General features: G+C 44.0%; 1 protein-coding gene across 1 annotated transcript in view; it reads right to left on the bottom strand.

Moving 5' to 3' along the window:
* The window catches only part of doc2g (double C2-like domains, gamma), a 41,996-nt gene extending 24,236 nt beyond the window's left edge, over window positions 1-17,760 (bottom strand). Inside the window, exons 1-5 of the mRNA XM_084343006.1 lie at window positions 17,639-17,760; window positions 14,830-15,235; window positions 14,314-14,393; window positions 13,684-13,758; window positions 7,062-7,171 (exon numbers count right to left, since the gene is read on the bottom strand). Of these exons, the coding sequence (XP_084199132.1) occupies window positions 7,062-7,171; window positions 13,684-13,758; window positions 14,314-14,393; window positions 14,830-15,217 (653 nt within the window). The 5' untranslated portion in view covers window positions 15,218-15,235; window positions 17,639-17,760. The remainder of the gene's footprint in view (window positions 1-7,061; window positions 7,172-13,683; window positions 13,759-14,313; window positions 14,394-14,829; window positions 15,236-17,638) is intronic.
* Window positions 17,761-21,216: the final 3,456 nt, after the last annotated feature.

Raw genomic sequence — 21,216 nt, 5'->3', positions numbered from 1 at the left:
ATTGCTTCCAGCTACAACCGAGATTAATCTCTCAGCTGTTGGTTTTCCCCTTCATGTCTCCCTTTGGTTGCACTCTGAATTTGAAAAAAGACAACTGTATCTTCTTCTATATTGCCACAGTGTTGTGAAATGAATTCTTCCACAGGGTGCACTTATTTAAACTGATGCCAATGTTTGATGGAGGGTGAATATTTCATCAGCTACAAAAAAGTCCTCGCATCACCATCACCTGCGTCTGTATTCCCTCTGTGCTCGAATATTCCCAGATGGACTGTCGCTGCTCTTGATTTCCCCCTTGCTCTGCACTCCACACACACACACACACACACACACACACACACACACACACACACACACACACACACACACACACACACACACACACACACACACACCTTCCCCTCTTCCTGTTCTCTTCCTGTCTCTCTGACATTTGGACGTTTGACATGCCGGTTTCAGCCTTTTAGTCATAACTGATGAGTATCTCTAGCAGAAGCTCCGGAATAACTCTGACTCACGGCCGCCGCTGTCAGATGATTTATGTGCCTTTGCTCTGTCATACATGTAGGGCGTCTCTGATGAGGCGAGGGTTTGCTGTGAAATGAGACGCCGGTTTCACCCCAAACTTTTGGCTTTAACGGTGCAAGCGCTCCATCCGTTTCCTCGCACCCTCTCCCACAATCATCAGGCTTTATCATTCCTCCCGAAAACAAACAGATGCTCGTTGAATCTGTTCGACCTGAGGTGCCAATTTTAGTGGTTAGTCATTGATGAAATCTGCCTCGCGAGTTACATCAGATGACGAGGGTGTTTCAGCACTCCTGCATGGTGTCTGTACCTGTGAATGTGTCTCTTTTAATGGTCTCAAACAAGTAAGAAGGGTGCCAACTAAAAACTCACAACAAGGAAGATCTTCGCTCTCGTATATTATATGTTTTCTTCAAAGGATCATTGCCGTGTAATATGCAGCTCGCTGGTATCTGAAACTTGATATATATGTACTTAGAAAATATGCCATATTGCTTTTAATCCATGTTACAAGGATTTGTTGGATGAAAGTCTTTTCTACATTTGGCCATTACTTCATGTTCCCAAATATTAATTCAACTGTTCCAAGTCCACTTGAATGATTCAGTGTGTTACATGCCAGATAGAAAATTCAAGATGTTAATATTATGAAGGCTTAAAATGATACTCCGATGTTTGCGGGGAAATCCCAGCAATGACTTCCAGGCTCTGAGAGATGCAAATATAACTTTAATATCAGACAGTATTTTAAAGTCTCAAAGTTAATCAGTCAGTAAATTAGTCAGTTGATTAGTATTCAACAGAGAGTCTTCTGTTGAATACTAATCAACTGATTTCTTGTTACAAGACGATGAGTCCACCATCGTGCTTGCAGCTTTGTGAAGGCACACCAGCAAGCTAAACTCTCAGCATGCCAACGTTCTCACAATGACAACAAAAACCATAGGTGTCATCCACAGTGGGAACACTTCTTGAAATGGACAGTTTTGTCCCCGTCGCTTTACAAAAGGGTAATTTGTTAAAAGCGTTCTGATCAATATCTCGTGCCAAGAAAGGTTGGCTGAGTCCAAGTGTCCACCCTCTGTAGGTGTTTAAATCAATTAAGTCTGCACCCCAAGCAAACTCTCTGAAAGTCTAAAAACAGTCTGCTTATTGGCCCTTCAGGGCTGGATGAACTGTGGGTTTGGACAGCCCTCAGCACTCGCAGACGTCCCACAAACGTGGCTGCAAATCCGCGAGTCTGCAAGAGCTGAGAAGTCCAGACAGTTACTTTCAGCCCACAAATGAGAGCCTTCTGCTCTCCTTCAGAACCTGCAGTTGAAACTGGCTGCTGCTGATCCGGTGAGGAATTCTGACAAAACCCAATAAGAGTACGCTATAAACTAAGGCCAAGCAAATGCACCTCAACATGTGCACGAAAACTGTTATTGTTCATTACATAATAGATGTAATCAGCACATACAGCAGATCATTACATCTTATTTGCTGGACTTATCTCCCTTTTTCATACAAATGTTGAATACCATTTTAAAATGTTTAAATCTTTATCGGAGCCGTTACATCCCCGACACTTTTCCACACAAAGTGACGTCCCTGTGTTTAGCATTTTTACTATCTTAGTACAAGTATCTTTACAAATTAAATTTAAATTTCAAATTAAAAGCTTCATGATGAGCCAATCTTTGGAAGGAGACTGAAGAACACTGCACTAGATAATTATCACCACATTCCTCGTGTGGAACCTGAATGTCTGTGTGAACTTTCATAGTAATTAATTTAATACACGTTGAAATGTTTCACCAAAAACAACACCGTCAACCTCACGGAGGCACTAAAGACAATGTGAGATCACTAAAGTTATTAGGATTCGTCATCTAGGGACCATGAACGTCTGAACAAAATGTCACAGCAGTTCATCCGATAGTTATTGAGATATTTCAGTGTGGAAATATTGTGAACCTACAGAATGACATTGTTGCAAGCATGGCACACACAAAAAAAAATCAATCAACCCCACCCAAAAGCATCATTCTCACTCAGACATCTAACACTTAATCAAAGACTTCTTGCCCCCGACCTCATCAGTACCCAACTGCACGTCTCACCTGAGGCATCCAGTAGCCAATCTCAGCCTCTACCTCCATCCAATACCAAATCAAGTCCTACATTTGTCCCTATCTCCCCACAGCCGAGGACAGTGCGAGTCTATTACCAAGTCTGACAGAGGAACGGAGAGATAGAGGGAAGAAATGGAGGGAGAGACTAGACCTAGTACTGACATCATGTTGGTAGTTCTTTAACACACACACGCACACACACACTGGATCTTTTGATACCCACCTCTCATCACAACACCCACATGATCCATCTCTCCTCTGTTAACTGGCAGCCTGATAACGGCTTTAGTGATAAAAGCCACAAGGAGTCTTAACGATGATATTCTCCCCAAAAGACACAAATGTACAATTCCCCTGAATTGTTTTTGTGCATTAAAATGCACCAAAAAGTGTTGTGTCATTTAAATGAGGGGAAGGACGGAGGGACCACATTATCACTGTCCCTGCTTTCTACATCATTTGAAATGTACCCAAAGGCAGAGACAGACTGCAGGAACTGAGAAATTTGGACCTAATCTCAAAATCGTGTTGGCCTCACTGCGATGAAACATCTTCAGAGCAACTCAATCAGCCTCATTTTCAAACATCAAAAGAGACTGATTAATATACTCATTCATGTTTCAGATATCCTCTAGAAATTAGTGACAGCTCACAAAATCAGCCTTTGAAACAAGCAGACTTTTACTGGAGATAAGTAAAACGATTTTAAGACTCAATGACAGACTAATAACTTGAGGTGGAGATATTTGCAGTGTATTCCAGTTTGGTTGCCTTTCAAGATCTGAGCACCTTGGACAGCCTTGCTGCACCAAATGAAGGATTAGCCGGTATGAGGCCAGCTGTGAACTGTGGATTGAGGACATTAGTTATTAGCTAACTCAGCTGGTTGATGCTTAATAACAGACAGGACCTACAGTGACCCCTTAGAGATAAAGTCTGCACACTGAGGAATAGGTTTGTTGAATACAGAATATTAAAAAAAAATTATGCAGTTACAACTTTGAGAGATTTTTTTTTTTTTTTTGTCTCCAGGCCATTTCATAACTAGCTTCTATTTAGTCCTGCCTCTCTATTTGAGTGCATTTTGCCTGGACATAATGGCTTTATATAATCACCGTAACTGCAAATGAGTGAATGAAAGGGCGAAATAAATAAATAAATGCACGAAACCACGTCCTCTCCCTTCACTTTCCCCACTGCATCTCTTTCGACAGCATTTATCCTCCAGCACAAAGAGCGGTGCAGCAGAATGGACTTGACACCAAAGAAATTTTTAATGTTTCAAAAGCTTTTTGGCTGCGCTCCAGCTTTTATCTCTCTGATATGAGCTGGAGAAAGAAAACAGTAAGAAACTGCTTCCAGATGTTCACGCCATTTTGGATAATATTCATGATCAGCAATAACCGACTTGACTCACTTGACTTAAACCCTTTCTCTCCTCGTGAAACACAGGTCATCCACAACTCCTCTCCACCGCCCCTGGTCCTGGGCCGCCCTCTCCAGCTCTAACCATGTGTCACATTCAGCAATTACTGCTCTATATAGTAGCCTAGCTTTAATAGGTAGTTGCAGGGTCCGCTAGACTATTACCAAACTAAGCATGAAGGATTCCCTGGAAAGGATGCATACATATAATCCAGCACAATTTATTTTAATCTAAGTGATAACAGCTGTTCACTGTCAGAGCCGTGTTAAATTACTGCTACTCTGACTGAACATTGCCTTCCATTGTCGATGTTTGATCACAAAAAACAGGAAAATGAAACATTTTTGTAAGTGAATCATTTTCAGTAGTGTTGGGAGAAAAAAGGAGTGGCCACTATGAGCTGTGAGATGAAGAGCTACAGGCAACAGGCTATTAAAACCTCCAACCCATCAGAGAATTTGCTGTGGGAAAGTAATGGTACCATGTGCAGCATAAAATCAGACTGCAGCCGCAAACCAAAATTTGGCACTTGATGTACGTAATATCAAATTAAAACTAACCTCAAAAAGTTGAGGCTGATGGGAGTGTCATTGGTTTTAAATTAATTCAAACTTCGACATATTAAGAGGAGTTTTTAACTGGCAAGGAAACCATCTAAGTTCAATACTGATGCCCCTAAATGGTCTACATATGCATACAGGGCTATCGGGCCACAAGAGAATTGGCTTTTAAACAGTCAGTCAAAAGATCATTTTCATATTACGATTGCAATGATTTTTGACTGACTGGCACAGTTTCAGGTTCATACTTTTATTCTGGGTCTCTACTAGAAAATGTTCACATGCTTTAATGTTCAAGAAACATTATTTATTTATAACTAATTTTATGGAATGTCTTCTATCTGGACCATGAGTCTGCAATAAAGTTTTGAACTGAACTGAATTGAATATATAGCACCTAATCCTGCTTTCTAATAAAAAAGACAGGAAATCTTACTTTCTACGACATGGGACCTTTAATACAGCGAGCGCTTGTTTGGCTGCAGGATAAATAGATAAGCCAGTTGCTCTTCTGATGTTATTCTGACAACGTAGCTGCTCAAGCATTGTCTGCTGTCATATTAAGCCTCGATATCACTGTAAAAATAAAATAAATAAAAAATCAACCAAGAGTTAGATCTAAAGGATTACAACTCTAATATCTACTTAGAATACCTAAATGAAATCACTGCTTAGGGATAATCCTCGTTCTCACTTGAAAACACATTCATCTAACGTGTAATATTGGTTTGCTCACATTGGCCCAGTTTGATTATAAACTTGGCCTGCAGTGTCCAGACCTTCAGGCACGTCTACAGAGAGGCTGATTCTGGACAGAGTCCTCACGCTCAGCAGCGTATAGAGCACGGGGGGATCAAAGAGTGCAGCCTCCCCTTCCTGTGCGCCCCGCTGTGACCGGCAGAGTGGGATGCAGCAGGGCACAACCAAGTGAGTAAACATCTCTCCGGGGATCCCTCTCTGTTTCTCCATTCTCTGACTGTCCGCTGCTTTCTGTGGAGTAATGAGTACAAAGTCTGTCTGTTGGCTGAGGTATCGTGCTGGCGCTGAACACATCCAGAGAGACTTAAAGCGGATTTTCTTCCCCTCTCTCTGTCTGTCGCTTGGTTTTTCCCCCTTTCCTCGTTGTCAGACAGCGTTTTCACTCACTCCGGCTCCTCTGCTGTCTCACATTTCTCACTGTCCTCATTCTTTCGTTTTTTTCTCTTCGCCTATGAGTAAACTCCTCCCCATCACTCCACCTTTTTTCCTCAGCTAAGTGAATTTCTTCATTCATCACTTTATCCATTTCTCTACACTCTCTGTGAGCCAATCTCTCTCTCTCTTTCAGCTGACCCTTGGAGCCTCTCCATCCCTCTATTCTACCATCTTCTTCAATCTTGGCTTCCCTTGTTTCCTCCTGCACAATGCCTTATCTGTCACTTGACATCATTCACGCTTTTCCTCCTGCTCTCTTTGTTGATCTTGGGAGTCACCTCTCCCTTTCTCTCTCTCGTCAGCTCGTGTTTGACACTGGTCACACTCTGCCTCCTCGTTTTGGCTTCCCAGAGCCCCCATGCTGGTTTGTGTCTGCAGGCTGTGTCCTTGAACAGAGGTCAGATGGGTTTCCTATAGTTTGAAGGGTCTCTCCTCAAGCTGCTGTTTATGTGTATACGTGTGTGTGATTATGTTTGGGGAGGGGGAGTAAATGTTATTTCCGAATGTGTGTTTTAGTAAAAGCTCAAGGACGTGTGTTGTTTGCAAATGTGCGTGTGTGTGTGTTTTCTCTACGTACAGAGGAGGGGCAATGCATGTTCTTTCCTGCCAGTGATTGCCCTTGACATACACACAAGAGGATAAGCACACACCTGACTGTCTGCATCTGTGTGTGCGAAGCAGACGAGATTCATGTGTATGGGTGTACACGCACTTCTGGCTGTATGTGTGTGTGCATGCATACATCCGACTGCGCTTGTGTTTCCTCAGGATAAACAATGCCATCCAACCCTATTATGAATCCGCTGAGCAAACTGACACTGATTGTGCGCAACGCACATGTTCACAAACAAAAACACGCACGGAACTCCGTCTCTGAATCAACGTACGCATGCAGGATGACAAGAGTGCGTCAGACTTTTTGGGCCAAGATGGCTACGCTTGACCTCAATCAATCCATACGGAGAACGCTGTGGGGAGGTGGGCGGAGCATCACCGCGCAGCCAGCACCTGAGCAGTTACCGCAGCAACAGCAAGTAGAACAGTTGGCTGGCGTCGCCTGGCTGCAATAATGAATTACCTGGAAAAGCCCAGTGGGAAGCACAGGCGGCTGTTGCCAGTTCACTGGAGGATTAGGAGCATGGATCTTCATCCTTTCGCATAATAAACTGGTCATTTAGCTGTCTGGGGAATGGTGCTAATTGCTGGCCAGAGTGGAATTCAGAGCCGAGCGCCTACCTGAGAGTTTTGGTGGTCATGTCGGCCGCTGTGATGCCATGATATATCAGCGTTTCGTTCCACACTGGGTTCAGCGTATTCTTCAAGGTTTTTGTGCGTAGCTTGTTTGCCTAAGGAGATAAAGAAGAAGGCGTATGAAAAGAAATTCACGGAAAGGGAAGGATCAAACAAAGAAAAGAGGAATGAGGAATGTTTCACGGGTGAGGGAGCAAACTCGTCAGATCAAAATTAGAGAAAGAGAATAAAAGATCATGAAAAGGAAGCAAAACGAGTGACACAAAAAGATCAAGAAAGAAGGACGGAGAGAAAAAGAGTGGGGAAACATCATTTATCTCTGTCCCTCGGGAAATCGCGGACATCTGTTGCCTACTTTGTAGAGGAGAGTGAGAGGACGCGAGGCTTCCCTACCCTTCCCTCGCTTCACCTGTCCGTCTGTCTCCTCCGAACATGATAAGACGGTGCATTAACACCGACCAGACGTCCAAAATAAGCACTCTGTCTCAAGCACAACACGACACAGCAGCCAATTAAATTGCACAACACATTCAGCATGAAACATTAAAGCTTTCCAGAAGAGGAAATGCCCATGAGCCCTTAATGGCATCATCATCCATAAATAAAGTTTAAAGCCACTTGGTGCCTCATTCCCCACAGTTTCCTTCAGGATGTGTTCATCTTGTTTAAGCTTTGATTTATATTATATTATATTTATATTATATTATATTATTTAATGCATTTTTAATGACTCCCTAGATACCTATATTCTGGCACACAACTCTTACAAGGCCAGACCTCTGGCTGAAATGACAAAACTCTAGACATATTCTTCAGTCTTAAAATGTGGGTTAGACCTGGTAGAGCCAAATTAGAACTAATTGGCCGTTCCGAGCTGGAAAATATTTACCTTTACAGGAAAGTTGCTAGTTACCTTGCAGATTGAGATTTGTAATACCTCATTTGAGGATAGAAATGCAGTAAATTTTAGTCTTGTACCGTTCTATATTTTTCTTATTGTAAACAAAACCCATTAAAAGATGAAAACCAACAATAAATTGATCAAACTAATAAGTATAATCTTTTTTTTTGTTTGATACAAGAATGTATCAAGACACTGAATCACCATTTTTACCCAGAAACTATTAAAAGGGGCCGTCCATTGATTTTGTATCGTGTCCTTGTAAAGGCTTGGTAAAAACAGATTTAAATTGAAAACATTAATATAAGACCAGGCCTGTAACATAAAAAATAAATAAATAAAATCAAGTTGACTCTTTGGCCAAGGTCAAAGCCAGGCAGGTAGCACCAGGCTAGCAGCCAGGTGTCAGGCAGGAGGTCTGAGACAGAAGCACAGTAGACAATCTGGATTAGAATGAATAGAAGTGGGCCACTATGCTTCTGGGCTGATGGGGAAGTGAGGACAGGTGTATAGGTGGGCGGGGAAGGTCAGGTAGTGGAGAAAGTCAGAAATGCAGGGACTACTGCAGGGTAGTTGGACTAACATCTGAAACAACAGATGGTTAGTTCACGGCAGGGGAAAAAGGAAAGGGAAAAATGGGACTAGAATTAATTATTATCGTGACAGAACCCCCCGTGTGGACGGCTCATGACTTCCCTCCAGGCTGGTCCAAGGGACTGCAGAAAAACTCTTCAATCACTTCTGTGTTGAAAATTGTCTGAAAAGTGTTGGTCAGTATTATATAAGGAAGACTGAAGACAATTTGGCCATCGATGAGCCAGGTGGGAGACACTGAAAGTGGAGTGATTCGTATTGACCAGAACGATCATGGATGGATCTTTGATCACTTGAGAAATCTCACAAACCGATGAGACAATTTCCTGGACTCCCCCGTCAGAGGTAAGTCCTGTGGGAGCATTCGATGGAAATGGGCCACTGGCAGATCTCGGAAGGACATTGTGTGCATTCCCTATCCACAGAGGTTGTTTGTACCAAGGCAGGATTGCAGGAGGAGATGTATCCCAGGGCCATCTCCATCTCCTGGATCATACACTCCATCTGCACATTGGACTGGAAGTGAAACCCAGTGGAAAGGCTGATGGTGGCCCTTATGAGACTGCAAAACCCCTTCCAGAAATGAGAGGTGAATTGAGGTTCTCGGCAAGAGACAATGCCTCTGAGGAGACCATGTAGGTGAAAAGCATGTGTTAGCTGTGGGTAATTTGAGTAGAGAAAGGGAAGGAGCAGTTTTTGGAAAAATGGTCTACAACCGTGAGAATGATTGTGTTAGTATCAGAGGGAGGCAGACAGGTGACAAAGTACAGGTAGATGTTGGACCAGGCAGCAGTTGGAGAAGTCTGGCAGGAGCCTGGCAGGAGTTATTGTGCTGAGAGCAGAACAGAGAGTCCCCAATAAACTCTCACTTGCCCTGTTACATCAAGGAACAACAGAAACACTGATGTACGAGAGCCTATGTGCATCCATCGCAGGTATCTCAGCCCTTTTCAACCAGAGTTAGCTTGACAGCTCATGATTGCCAATATAGTAGTTCCTCTCCGTTGGGGATAGTTCGACGCTTTAGCTCCCCGAAGGCCTCCTCAGAAGACCAGGACCACACATACGTAGTATCCTGGGAGATGAAGGTTTTTGAAGGGGGCTGCCACAGAACTGTAATTATGGATGAGGCACCAGCGGTAATTGGCAAATCCCAGGATGCACCGCAACTGCTTGAGAGAATGAGATGTGACAATCTGTGACTGCCGTGACCTTGGTGGGGTCCATCTGGATGCTGCCTGCATTGACAATGAACCCCAAGAACAACACCTGGGAGACATGGAGCTCACACTTCTCCACCTTTACAAAGCTGGCTGTCTAACAACCTGTGGCGGACACACCTTGTATGTGTTCCTGCTTCATTTTGCCAATCCAATATACAAAAAGAAACTTACTCAGTGTGCCTCAGAGAAAAGTAATCTACTGCTGAAGCATTGGTCAGACCAAAAGGCATCACCAGTCATTCATAGTGCCTTGGTGCATTAAAAGCCATCTGCCACTTTACCCCTCCTTATTACGCACTAGGTAATGGCCATTCCTGGGGTCTACTTAAAAAAAAGACAGTTTGAAAGCTGAGGGTATGAGCTGAAAAGGGTATCTCTTTCTCGCTGTGGGAACAGAGGGATTTGTCCCTTAAAGAAGAATCACGCTCCTGCTGGTGTCAAGGATACCAGAAGATATCTGCTGCCAAGGAGTCACTCATGTATTATCCAGTGCTTGAGTTTCAGGGGCAGTGAGTGAATAAAGCCGACTGTTGGATGGAAACATCCCCAAAAGGAGGTTGGTGGCGCAGTGACAGGGATGGTAGGATGATGACGCAGCTCAAGCTTTATAAAAGACCTTGTTAAAATCCAAAATATTCAGAGGGAAGTCCAGAGAGATCTGGATACTCGGAAGCAGAGGAATCACTGAGAATAGGTTGGTCATCAGCCTTCTTTGTTGGCTTTAATTAAAAAGGCCACACATTGCCTTTGTTCCCAGAGTCTGGTGGTTGAAAACTTCTTGGCTTCATTGGCGAACATCTCCCGCTCTATGGTAACCCAATCTCTGGCTTTGCCTGTGAGATGGGAAATGATTTAAGCTACATGGGATTGCTCAGATGGAAAGTTAGGGCATTCACAAGAGACACATTTTTTTAAAAAGAATTAGCTAAATCAAAGCTGCAGAAACTGAGTTATCTCACCATTGAGACCCTGCTATGGGAGAAGCTCTACCACTGCCTGGTAATTGCCCAGATTGTTCATACTCCTCTCGAGTAGTTTGTAACTCAGGCTTTCTGATTTTTGGGCTTACATCATCAGGGTTTTTTTCCCTTTAAGGAGCTCCTCTCACAGCCACAGAAGACATTATACAACCATTTTCACAGGCTTATACTGACCAAACTGACCTCAAATGTGTGAAGTGCCCCTTGTTGGATAAGACACAAAATCATTATTACTAACACAAGCTCTGTAATTTATTCTAATCAGTCACCAACGAATGCACTGTTCACTCCTGTTTTAGTAACATTTGAGAAATAACCGCACTGCCCAGCTTTAAGGGAGGTTTTTTTATCTTTAAAACGAAAATATATCTTTGTGACCCACTTTTAAAGATTTACATCTTCAGGAGGAACAATTCGACTCAGGGATGAATGCCACCGATTGCCACGGAGAAGTATGAAAGCATTGACGGAGGACTAAAACACATTTTTTGATTTTCGTCTTTTCATGGGATTTGTTGACAATAAGAAAAATATGAAGAATCGACAGCTCATCTTTTAACAGTGCATAAAGTGGTTAGAAATATCTGCACCTCTGCCAGTTCATTCACTCTGAATGTCCAGTTGGTAGAGAAAGTATGGAGGCTTTTTTCTCCAAACACTCCTACTCATGTCTGTCTTTTCCACTCTGCCACAGTCAGCCTCTTGCTAACGCCTCAGGGCCAGATGCTGAACCTTCCCTTCCATCTTTTTTCTCTTGGTCTGTTTTTGTCCCCACATCCCATTGTTCTGCCTGTGCTGCCTCCTCTCTGCCTCCCTCTCTTCACATTACTGTCACCTTTTTATTCCTCATTTTCTGCAGGAAACTTTTGGTTTATCTACAGGAGTCAGTCCTCCAGGGGTTGGTCCATGAAGGGAACAAGTTGTTTCGATTCATGTCGTTTGTTTGATTCATTAATGTGCAGGAGGCAGAGTCACGACTCGCGGTGGTGTTTCACAGCTGTATGTGTGCCAACAACTGCTTCACAAACAATCATCACCCCTTATTGATTGGATTGGCTTGGCTTTCTGAGCACATATCCTGCCACATGTTACATCTACAAACACTTAAAACACAAGTTCCCTTTCCCTGCCCTCTGTCACTCCCAGCCTCCATTTTCCCTCGACACCGGTGCTTTTGCATCTGTTTCTAAATGTTTTATCTCTAGCCCTCCATCTGTCCATCACACACTCTGCCTTCTTCTTCTCCATCTGTCTGCATGGATATTTTTACGTATTTCACACTGCCTCTCTCTCAATCCCTTCTTCCCACGGCTGTGGCTGAGCAGTCTGGCTGTGTGCGAGTTTTCCATGCACCACGATTAGGAATCGACAGAGGAACATACCAATGACCATGACAGAGGCACTGGGAGCGACTGTGTGTGTGCATGTTTGTGTGTGTGTGAGAGAGGGAGTGACAGAGAAGGACCGACGGATGAAGAGAGCGCCTCTGTGTGACTGTGACTAAAGCCTTAGCATGTGTCTGCATACACACAAGGTCATGCGCCGCATGTGTTACAGCATGTGTTCGACATCTCAAGACAGCATGCTCGACTGTGTTCCAGTTAAAGAGCATGTGCTGGAGGACGCGAGACTGAGGAAGAGGGAAGATGATGAGTGGGACTTCACTGCGTGCCTATACTCTCAATATTTTGAAACTCGATTCTTTACAGAAACTGAAACCTTTTGTGTTCTGGATTATTCATCGCAGTGCTTGCGTGCAGAGTCTGACTGTGGCCGAGAGTAGGTGTGTGAGTGTGTGTCCATCATGCTCACTTCTGCATGTGCACGTTCCCACTTTGCGAGTGACGTGGCCCCCGTCTGGCGGGTATTTAACAAGCGGCAGTTCATGGTTGCCTACCTACTCATTGATGCTTTCTCTGCGCCCCCCCATCGCCACCTCTACCACCCCTCTCCCCCCATCAACACTCGCCTGTTGACGTGAGCCGTGTAACAATCCTCCCTGTTTCCATGACAACCACCTGCTGCTGTCCTCCCCTCATCTGTCTCCCCCTCCCTCCCTTTCTCCACTCCACCTCTCTCTCTTTCCCCCCCTTTCCTCCCTCTCAGTTGTCTCCCTTTTCTCCGCACACTGTTGGTATTTCAAGGTCAAAGAGGGTCACAGGCAGATAGAGAGATAGAGACAGAGATATGGGTGGAAAATGGGGAAAGGAGAGCGATAACAATGGGAGAGAAGACAGACAGAGGAAGGCTGGAGGACAAAAAATCCCCCAGACGTTGTTATTGTTAGCACCTTAGACCTCAGACAGTTGCCTCACCCAACCTATCTTGGCTCCGTGTCCCCCCCACCCCGCATGCTTTTCATAACCTCATTTCGTGTCAACCTTGAGCCAAAATGGCCGACAACAGGTTGCATTCTGACGGAGCTGGGGGGTTGCTGTTGTGGCGAACCTTATCTTCCCTGCTGCTTGAGCTGAAAACAAGACAGGAGCTGTGCAGCAGACCAGAACGTGTTTGTGCTCGATAAAGCAGAGCACTGGACGAGCCACATTAAGCAGTAACCAGCCAAAATGTGCCCTGCTCAACGGCTTAAAACGACACACCAAATTAACCCGCTGCTGCGTTCTCATGTTATGTTGCGAGCGCTTTTTGACATTTTCATGCTGTCTACTAAACAAGAATCGACAAGGAAGACTGTTATTTACAAATATAAAAAGAAAATGTTGTTTGTTTTCTTCAGTTGAATAATGTATGAAATGTTTTCTATTTTCGGGCTTTTCAATAAATGATCATCTCATGCCAGCAGTTTCTGTGTGATGTGGGACTTTCCTAAGGGAGTGTCAGTGTCTGGGACAGCCCAGTGTGGTCGCATGTTACGTTAATTGCCACTGAGGTGAGGTTGGAGTAGTGACCTTGCTAGCCCCGGGGAGAAGATGAAGCTTGACGTATGGATCAGCCAGCCCGTTGGAGTCCATGGCTTTCAGTCCCTGTGGACACAAGCAGACACACACATGCACTGTAATGTCAAAAGTGACGTCATCATGCCCTCAAACACGTCACACAACTGACAGGGTCAGAAAAAGACAGTGAATATGTCAGACCTCTTCCACGGTGGTTACATCTCAACACCGCCTCTGGGTGTTTCTCTCCACGCCACTATTTTCTACCCTCCTAGACTCCTTTTGTGTTGTCCTCAAGGGAACCGTTCAACGAGATTTACATAATTAACATCATGTGACAGTACACAATATGTAATACAAGGCTTGTGTCCTTGTACGATAGCCACACCAAAAGCAGCAGAACACCATTACCCAGCATTTCACAGAGCCAGAGTCTGGGATTGTCGAGCTGCCGAGGGTGCGTGGCGAGCTCGTTACTTTAAAAATGTTGAGAGAGAGCAGTCTGACGTCTTGTGCGAGCATAAAAGCATTACAGGGGAATTGTTCTCATCGGGGCCTTCAAGGAAGATTACGCAACTGCGCATACAGAGGCGAACATACAGAGGGCTGTTTATATGGAGAAGATATTGAAATCGTGTGTACCTTTGCCTTGTTGATCGTACAATGAAGACAGTTGTTCTCCTGATCAAAGAGCAGGGTGAACTCCAACGTTCCCAGGTAGGCTGAAAACAAGACAAACCACGGCAATTACTGGCAGTGAAGGGACAGACGCACTCGGTCTCACACACACACACACTCAAAAGCTCTGAGTCATATTTGTAGCAGATGGCCTCTTAAAACATGAGGCTGCTTAATGTGAATTGATCTGTCTTTTTTGATTACTGTTTGGATATGAGCAGAAACTTGCAGGCTGCAACATTGTCCAATAAATCATCGGAGGCGCTGTGTCACATAAAGTAGGAGTGACAAACACTCTGGGAAAAATGCTTGACTCCACATTTACTCTGAAAAAAATATGTTGTCCTTCTGCAGAAAATGAAGAAACTCATTTTGAGTGAGAATAAAACAACTGCTGGAAGTGTTGTTTTTCTTGCCTATTAATCTCCACATGAATAAACAAACACGCACAAAACTTTGTTCGCTCCTCTCAGAACTCACTGTCATCATCATCAGAGTCGAGCACCTCCTCCCTGTCTCCATCGTTGCTCTCCCTCCTCTCCCCGTCCCTGTATCCTCCACCCGTCTCCCCGTTGAAAGTCTCCTCTTTTAGGATCTTCTTCTCCCTCGGAGGCGGAGGAGTGCAGGGGTAGTCGTGGAAACGTGGGAAGAAGTCAGAGATCTGTGGGATGGGGAGGATGGGGCCTGGGCACACGTTGATGGCAAAGTGCTCCTGCATAGAGATCTTGACCGGCGAGGGAGGAGGGATAGTGGTGGAGTGAGGTGTCGCCGAGGGGGAGGAGGCGGACGAGGAAGGGGTGGAGGTGGAGGAAGGGGGAATGGTCAGGTGGGAGGTGGAGGGGGGCGGCGGGGGCTTGGAGACGCTCATGTGGACTGTCGAACGGGACTGTGGGATGACAGTGAGGGGATGAGACGGACAGAGAAAGAAATGGATGAGGAAGGACAAAGAGATTAACAGCAGGGATCATAGCAGAGGGGAGGAACATGAGGCTCAGAACTAGAGGAAAAAGACAAAACAACACAGTCACATCCTCCTTCTCAGCTGAGATCTCAACTTTTTTTTTGTACAGCAGCAGTAGCAGCAGGGGTTCGGCTCTATTCAAGTCAATATTAGCAATATGTTAACATTCGCAGCACATCTCATGCATCGTCGAGGAAGCTGTAATATGCGTCTGTGTTCATCAGTTGACGCAAATCTGGCTCCTCAAAAGCCAGAATAGATTTTTGCCAGAACCTTTTGGCACTTCAAGTGTGACTCACACATTGTGTCAGCACACCAAGACTGTGCTATGAATTAATATTCAGATGTAGTGCTGTAAAGTACGAACAAGTGATGTCACTTGTGTATCTGCACTTCACTTTAATCCTCCCCTTATCACTCTCTTTCACTCCTCTCTCTCATCTGCAAGTCCCCTGAGCAATATTTACATAATACCATTCGAAGCTTTTCTTAGTCCTTAGCATATTTGTCGCTAAATGAAGCGTAATAACTGTTGCCGAACTCCAAACCTCGTTAAGCCAAATGCTATCATTTCCTACTTTCCTCGCAGTGATTAAGAGAGACCCAAGACATGCTCTTTCTTCCGCACTCCCACTGTGCCACAGCTCCGTTTATTATTTCAAGAACCGTTTTGATTTCGGTGATCACGGGGACGGACTTCAAACTGGGATGTGAGGATGTTTTCTTTGTTTACTGGCGCCGCTGTCCCAGATTAAAAACTTTTAACTGATGAAGATGGAAAGAAGTAGATAATGAAACAGGCAGTAGCACAATCGCAGATCCACTTCATTAACAAGTACCTTCACTAGATGACACAACTAAATCACCACTGTTAACACGGCTACATAGGCAGGTCATTACAGGATGCATGTCACCTGTCATCACCCCGATATGTTACGTCTATCATGTCGCTGCTGGTTAGTATCAACTCCCAACTCGCTCTCTCCGTTTATGTGCATTTTGTAAATCTAATCTGTACCTCAAATTAAATATGTTTATTTTTCTAGTTTGTGACGGATGCGTTTGTTATGTGAACACAAATAAATAACCTCTTTATTTGTCTTGTGGTGACTGAGGCTGCGACTAATGATTATCAATTTCACCCGTACCGGTTAATCCATCTTTTCTTTTCAGTTAATCGATTTCGCCATTTGGATTACAAAATGTCCGGAAAATATGAAGATTCCCAGAGCCCAATCTGACTTCGTGGAAATGCTTGTTTTGTCTGACTTAAAGATAATCCATTAACAATTACATAAAACACGGAAAAGAAGCAAATTCATTGGCATTTTTGATTGAGAAATGGCTCAAACAATCAATCGCTCATCAGAACTGTCGCAGATTTATTCTCTGTCGATCAGGGGTTGAATCAATTGTTTCCTCGCAGTGCTTGCGTGCAGAGTCCGTCCATTTGCTGTTTAACTGGTTACATTTGCTTTTGGTTAAGTTCAGATTTTCAGACTTTGGTTTAAACAACAAAATGAAACTTCCTGAAGAAAGCTAGTTGATCCGTGAGTTGACGCCTTGGGGCGGCTGCTAACCCAAAGCGCCAGTATTTGACTGTCTGGGGATGTGACTCAACAATCAACTATCTTTCTCAAGGAAGTTCATTTTGTTGCTTTAAATCAACGTGCACGACCTCCTGTGCGTTTTCATATACAGCATGCCTGTCAGTAGATAAGACTCTTAACGTCGACATCGTCTCAATGGAACGAAAAACACCCCAGGAGCAGAACCAGACGGGTACTGAGGGGACTCCACAGTGTGGGAGGAAATACTGAAGATGTTGTTTGACTTAACTCACCTCTCACGCGTCATAAAACATAGCGACTCTCTCCATCTTTCACACACACTGACATACGTGTTCAGAACCTGAACACACACTGCAGCCGTCCTACCCATCCAAACAGAACAAGACTTGACTCAGTTGTGAACTGCCTTTCTGGCAGCACATCCCTCCTTCCTCACTATACTAAGTTGCAGCACTTAAACAGACTCTCGCCGTCTCTCTCTCTCGTTCTCTCTCTCACACACATGTGCATTTAGACCAGATAAAGACCCCAAACTGCCGGGTCCCATCTTCGATACCTACACTCATTCAGTCACTCACACTCGTCTTATGTAACAACACCCAAATTCACTGCTCTGGTACCCACATACGGATGATCACTTGCAGCATGTTGCTCACAAACTCAGCCGCTCTCGCCCCTCTTACATCCAGACGCACACATGCAGGCACATGTGCGCGCACACACTCAGACATGCACAAATATAGCCAGAAATACATACCCAGGGACAGTCTTCATCTGTGCCAGCACTCCATCTTGCCTGCTCTCACGTCCTGTTTCTCACACACTGAGGAGCACGCAGACCAGCTTTGAGTCAATATATCCCTCTGTACTCTCTCTCTCCCTCTTTCTCTGCCTGTCTCTGTTGGTTTCTCCTCCTCTCCTCTCCCCTGTCCCTCCCTCTTCCCCTTCCCCTTTACTTGTGACGTATCTGGTTAAAATCCCAGTCAGTCGTTTGCAGACTGTGCATATAGTGCCGTCACTCACTTTCTCAGCATTGGGGATGGATTTAAGGAAACCCGGGAAAAAAGCAGGCGCGAGTGTGTGTGAGATGAGAGAGAAAGTCACGGACGGACGGGCAGAGCAAGACGGAGAGACAGATGAGGAGACAGACTGACATCACACAGACAAACACAGGGAGACACCAGTAAAAACAAGCACACATAGGCAGATGTATAAACAGTAGAAAGAGAGGAACATTAGTGTGAAAACATCACACAAAAGGAAACATTGCCCCGGGATCAGAAAGACAAAAACCCCCACAAGCTGAAGGACGGAGAGAGGAAATTAAATTCTACGTGTTGACTTAGCTGAACAAAATACTCTGCCAGCCATACAATCACACTGCCAGATTACTTTGTGTTGGTTATGACTATGGCCAATATCAGCCAAGCATATGTGTGTGTCAGTGATTGTGTGTGTGTTTGTCAGCACGCATCCAACTGTGGCAGCCCTCGCAGTATCGTCTGACACCTGCCACAGTAATAAAACGAACCAAACACGACAATACATCAATAACAGTGTGGATCTGTTCGGGGTGATGCTGCAGTAAATTACTTCTGGACCACAAGAATGAAAGGATGAACGAGAAGGAGAAGGAATGGAGTTAAACCACTAATGTTCTGCTGTTGGAGACGTCATGCTCTGTACGGAAACAATGAATCATATCATCGGTGTCTGTGATGGGTTTTGACATTTTACAAAGCACGCCCCGCACAAATATCAAACACGTCAATTTGTATTTCTGTCATTTTGATTACACCTGTGATTGACGATGATGACATATTGTATATGCATGCAGCCTCCGCCATTTTATCAAGCCTTGACTCAGTGTAGCAGTCTTCTTTACATTTTATTACAAAAGCAATACATCTCACTCACTTTGGATTTGGTGGGTTGGACATCACCCACATCAGTTTCCTCGTACTGCCCAGTGCTGCAGCTCTGTAATCCCCCTCTGTCGGTTTTAGCTCCTGTCTCTTTAAGCTTCCCACTCCTGAATACCCAGACTGCTCTGATTGGTCAGCTCACACACGCCTGAGCCGCCACTGCTAACAACAACAGAGCAGCTCTGCTAAAGCAATTTTCACGTGCCAAACTTGCCGTGAGGCATAAATTATGCACCTGTATGACAAAGTGACGTAGTGTGATGTCACAAAGTCATGGACTTTAAGGCGGGACTACTGATGAGGTGTTCAGGAGCAGTGTTTTCTGTGGGTGAGAGGAGCTTCTGTTGGTGGTACTTAGGGGAGCCATGTTGTTTGAATACCTATTCTTCTCTTTTATGTGATATTTGTTTATAATGTTTTGATTATGATACGATATGTTGTGATTTTGTACGGCTGATACCTCGGCCAGGTCCAGTTCTTGATTTCAGTGGGAATTCCTGCTAAAATAAAGGTGAAATAAATGAGTTTAACATTGAGTTATACCTGTCTGAGGTCTAATCAATCCTAAAGACAACATCGGCAGTTTGGCAGTAACGCTTTACTGTTACGCTTTACTGTTTCTCAGTAATCACAGTACAGTTTTTAATTCAAATATTTGCATAATGGACTGAAAAACTCATCAAACGTGCCTTATCATGCTCGCTTTCACAACGCTCACCTGACATCTCTCGAATCATAGTCTGCACTAAAGCTGCCGAGGCTGAAGAGCCTCTCGACAGTCGCTGTGTTGGATTCCTCCCCCTTATGTGGTGAAACCACTGCTTTAGTGATAAATACTGTATGTCAATTAAGTTGGACTAGACTTATAAAGCCATGGTTTGGTGAGCGAGGGACTCAAGGGAGTTTGTTTGAGTGTGTTTGTCCCATTAAATGCAGTTCATTTGTCATTTAAAGAGCATAAAAGAAAGCTCTTGTTTATTTCCTTCTTATAATGATAAAGCTGATGTGGACATATGTAACGTTTAGGGGCTCCGTGGAACTTCTGTGTTGTGCTGTAAGCCCGTTGTTAGTTTATGTTAGCAGACTCCATTTCTAGACTGACGTTAGCTAATGTTGTTCTCTGTTAGCGATTTTAGAGAGTCAGTGAGACGAGGCAACTGAGAGAGACGGGGAAGGTCTCATTTTTTACGCCAAGTTACAATTGTTACATAGGGCACATGTTAGGGCACACATTTACATAAATCTGTGAAGTAATGCATTACTTTTTTGAAAGTAAAAACCACAACACTAACACACTGTAGATTGCTTGTTCTGAAATAACCTTTTGGTAAAGAAATGAATATATAAATAGTTCAAGAATAGCCCAGATACTGCATAAAACATGAAATACTTCCTTATTTGGGGTAGTAAAAATGATTACAGGGATTATAAAGTCAGAAGGGAAGAAGAAAATATATGAAGGGAAAAAACTGGTTATTATGATACTAACAAAATTGGGTTCTATGAGAATAAAGCTGAAAGGGTTAAGAGGAATACATTTCAAAAGGAAAACATTAAAAGTTGAGAGGTAGGTAGGTTGAAAAGAAGACTTCAAAGGATTAAAATGGCCATAAAAAATGAAAAACTCACTAAGAAAGAGAGCCAAAACACTTCTTCTATGTCACAAATAGCAGGAGGGCTCCTTTGATTAGAGCAAGATAGAGAACACAGAAAATAAACATTTCAATGACGCATTAATGGTTGGAAAACCATCAAATCACTAATTGATAACCATCTAATTTTCCACGGTTGAAAAGTAACAGATGAACAACAACAACGCTGGTCAATTAAATTAATGGTCAGCTGGAGGAAGATGTGAGGTGACTGCGTGTGCTCGCCAATCTGTAAACACTTTGATTTACTTTGGGCATCTCATTACTATCAGCGTCATCTCATCAATATTGCGCTAACAGACCATTACACTGTATATTCATTAATTTGCAAAAAGAACATGAGGGCTAAATGAGCTGAAATGAGATAAATGAATGCTCAGTCTACCGATGCCAAACTATCTGTCTATAAATATGCGCTGTAGACACGGGATACATGCCTGAAGTAGCTCGGAATGAATGCAGAAGTGCTGCTGAAGTACTGGTACCTCTGGTTTTCTGGGGAGATGACAGAGTCCTCTCACGGTCCTCATAGAGTCATTATCTACGTCCCTTTGGAGCAAAAAATGAAAAAGTGCACGTGTGAAACTATGCATAGGTGAGTGCTTGCTCCACCCACAGCGTCAGCGATCAAGCATCTGCAGAGCTCTCACAGCTGACCTGCTGACCACCAGGACTCTCAGACACTCTCCATGTGGCTGAGCACCCAAGAGACACAGTTTACTATACCAAGAGGGCTCTTACTGTAGCGTCAACACCTT

Source organism: Pagrus pagrus, assembly GCF_965226575.1.
Source record: "Pagrus pagrus genome assembly, chromosome: 2".
In the NCBI taxonomy this organism is placed as follows: domain Eukaryota; kingdom Metazoa; phylum Chordata; class Actinopteri; order Spariformes; family Sparidae; genus Pagrus; species Pagrus pagrus.
The sequence above is the reverse complement of the archived record's forward strand: the minus strand, read 5'-3'. Positions and strand labels throughout refer to the sequence as shown.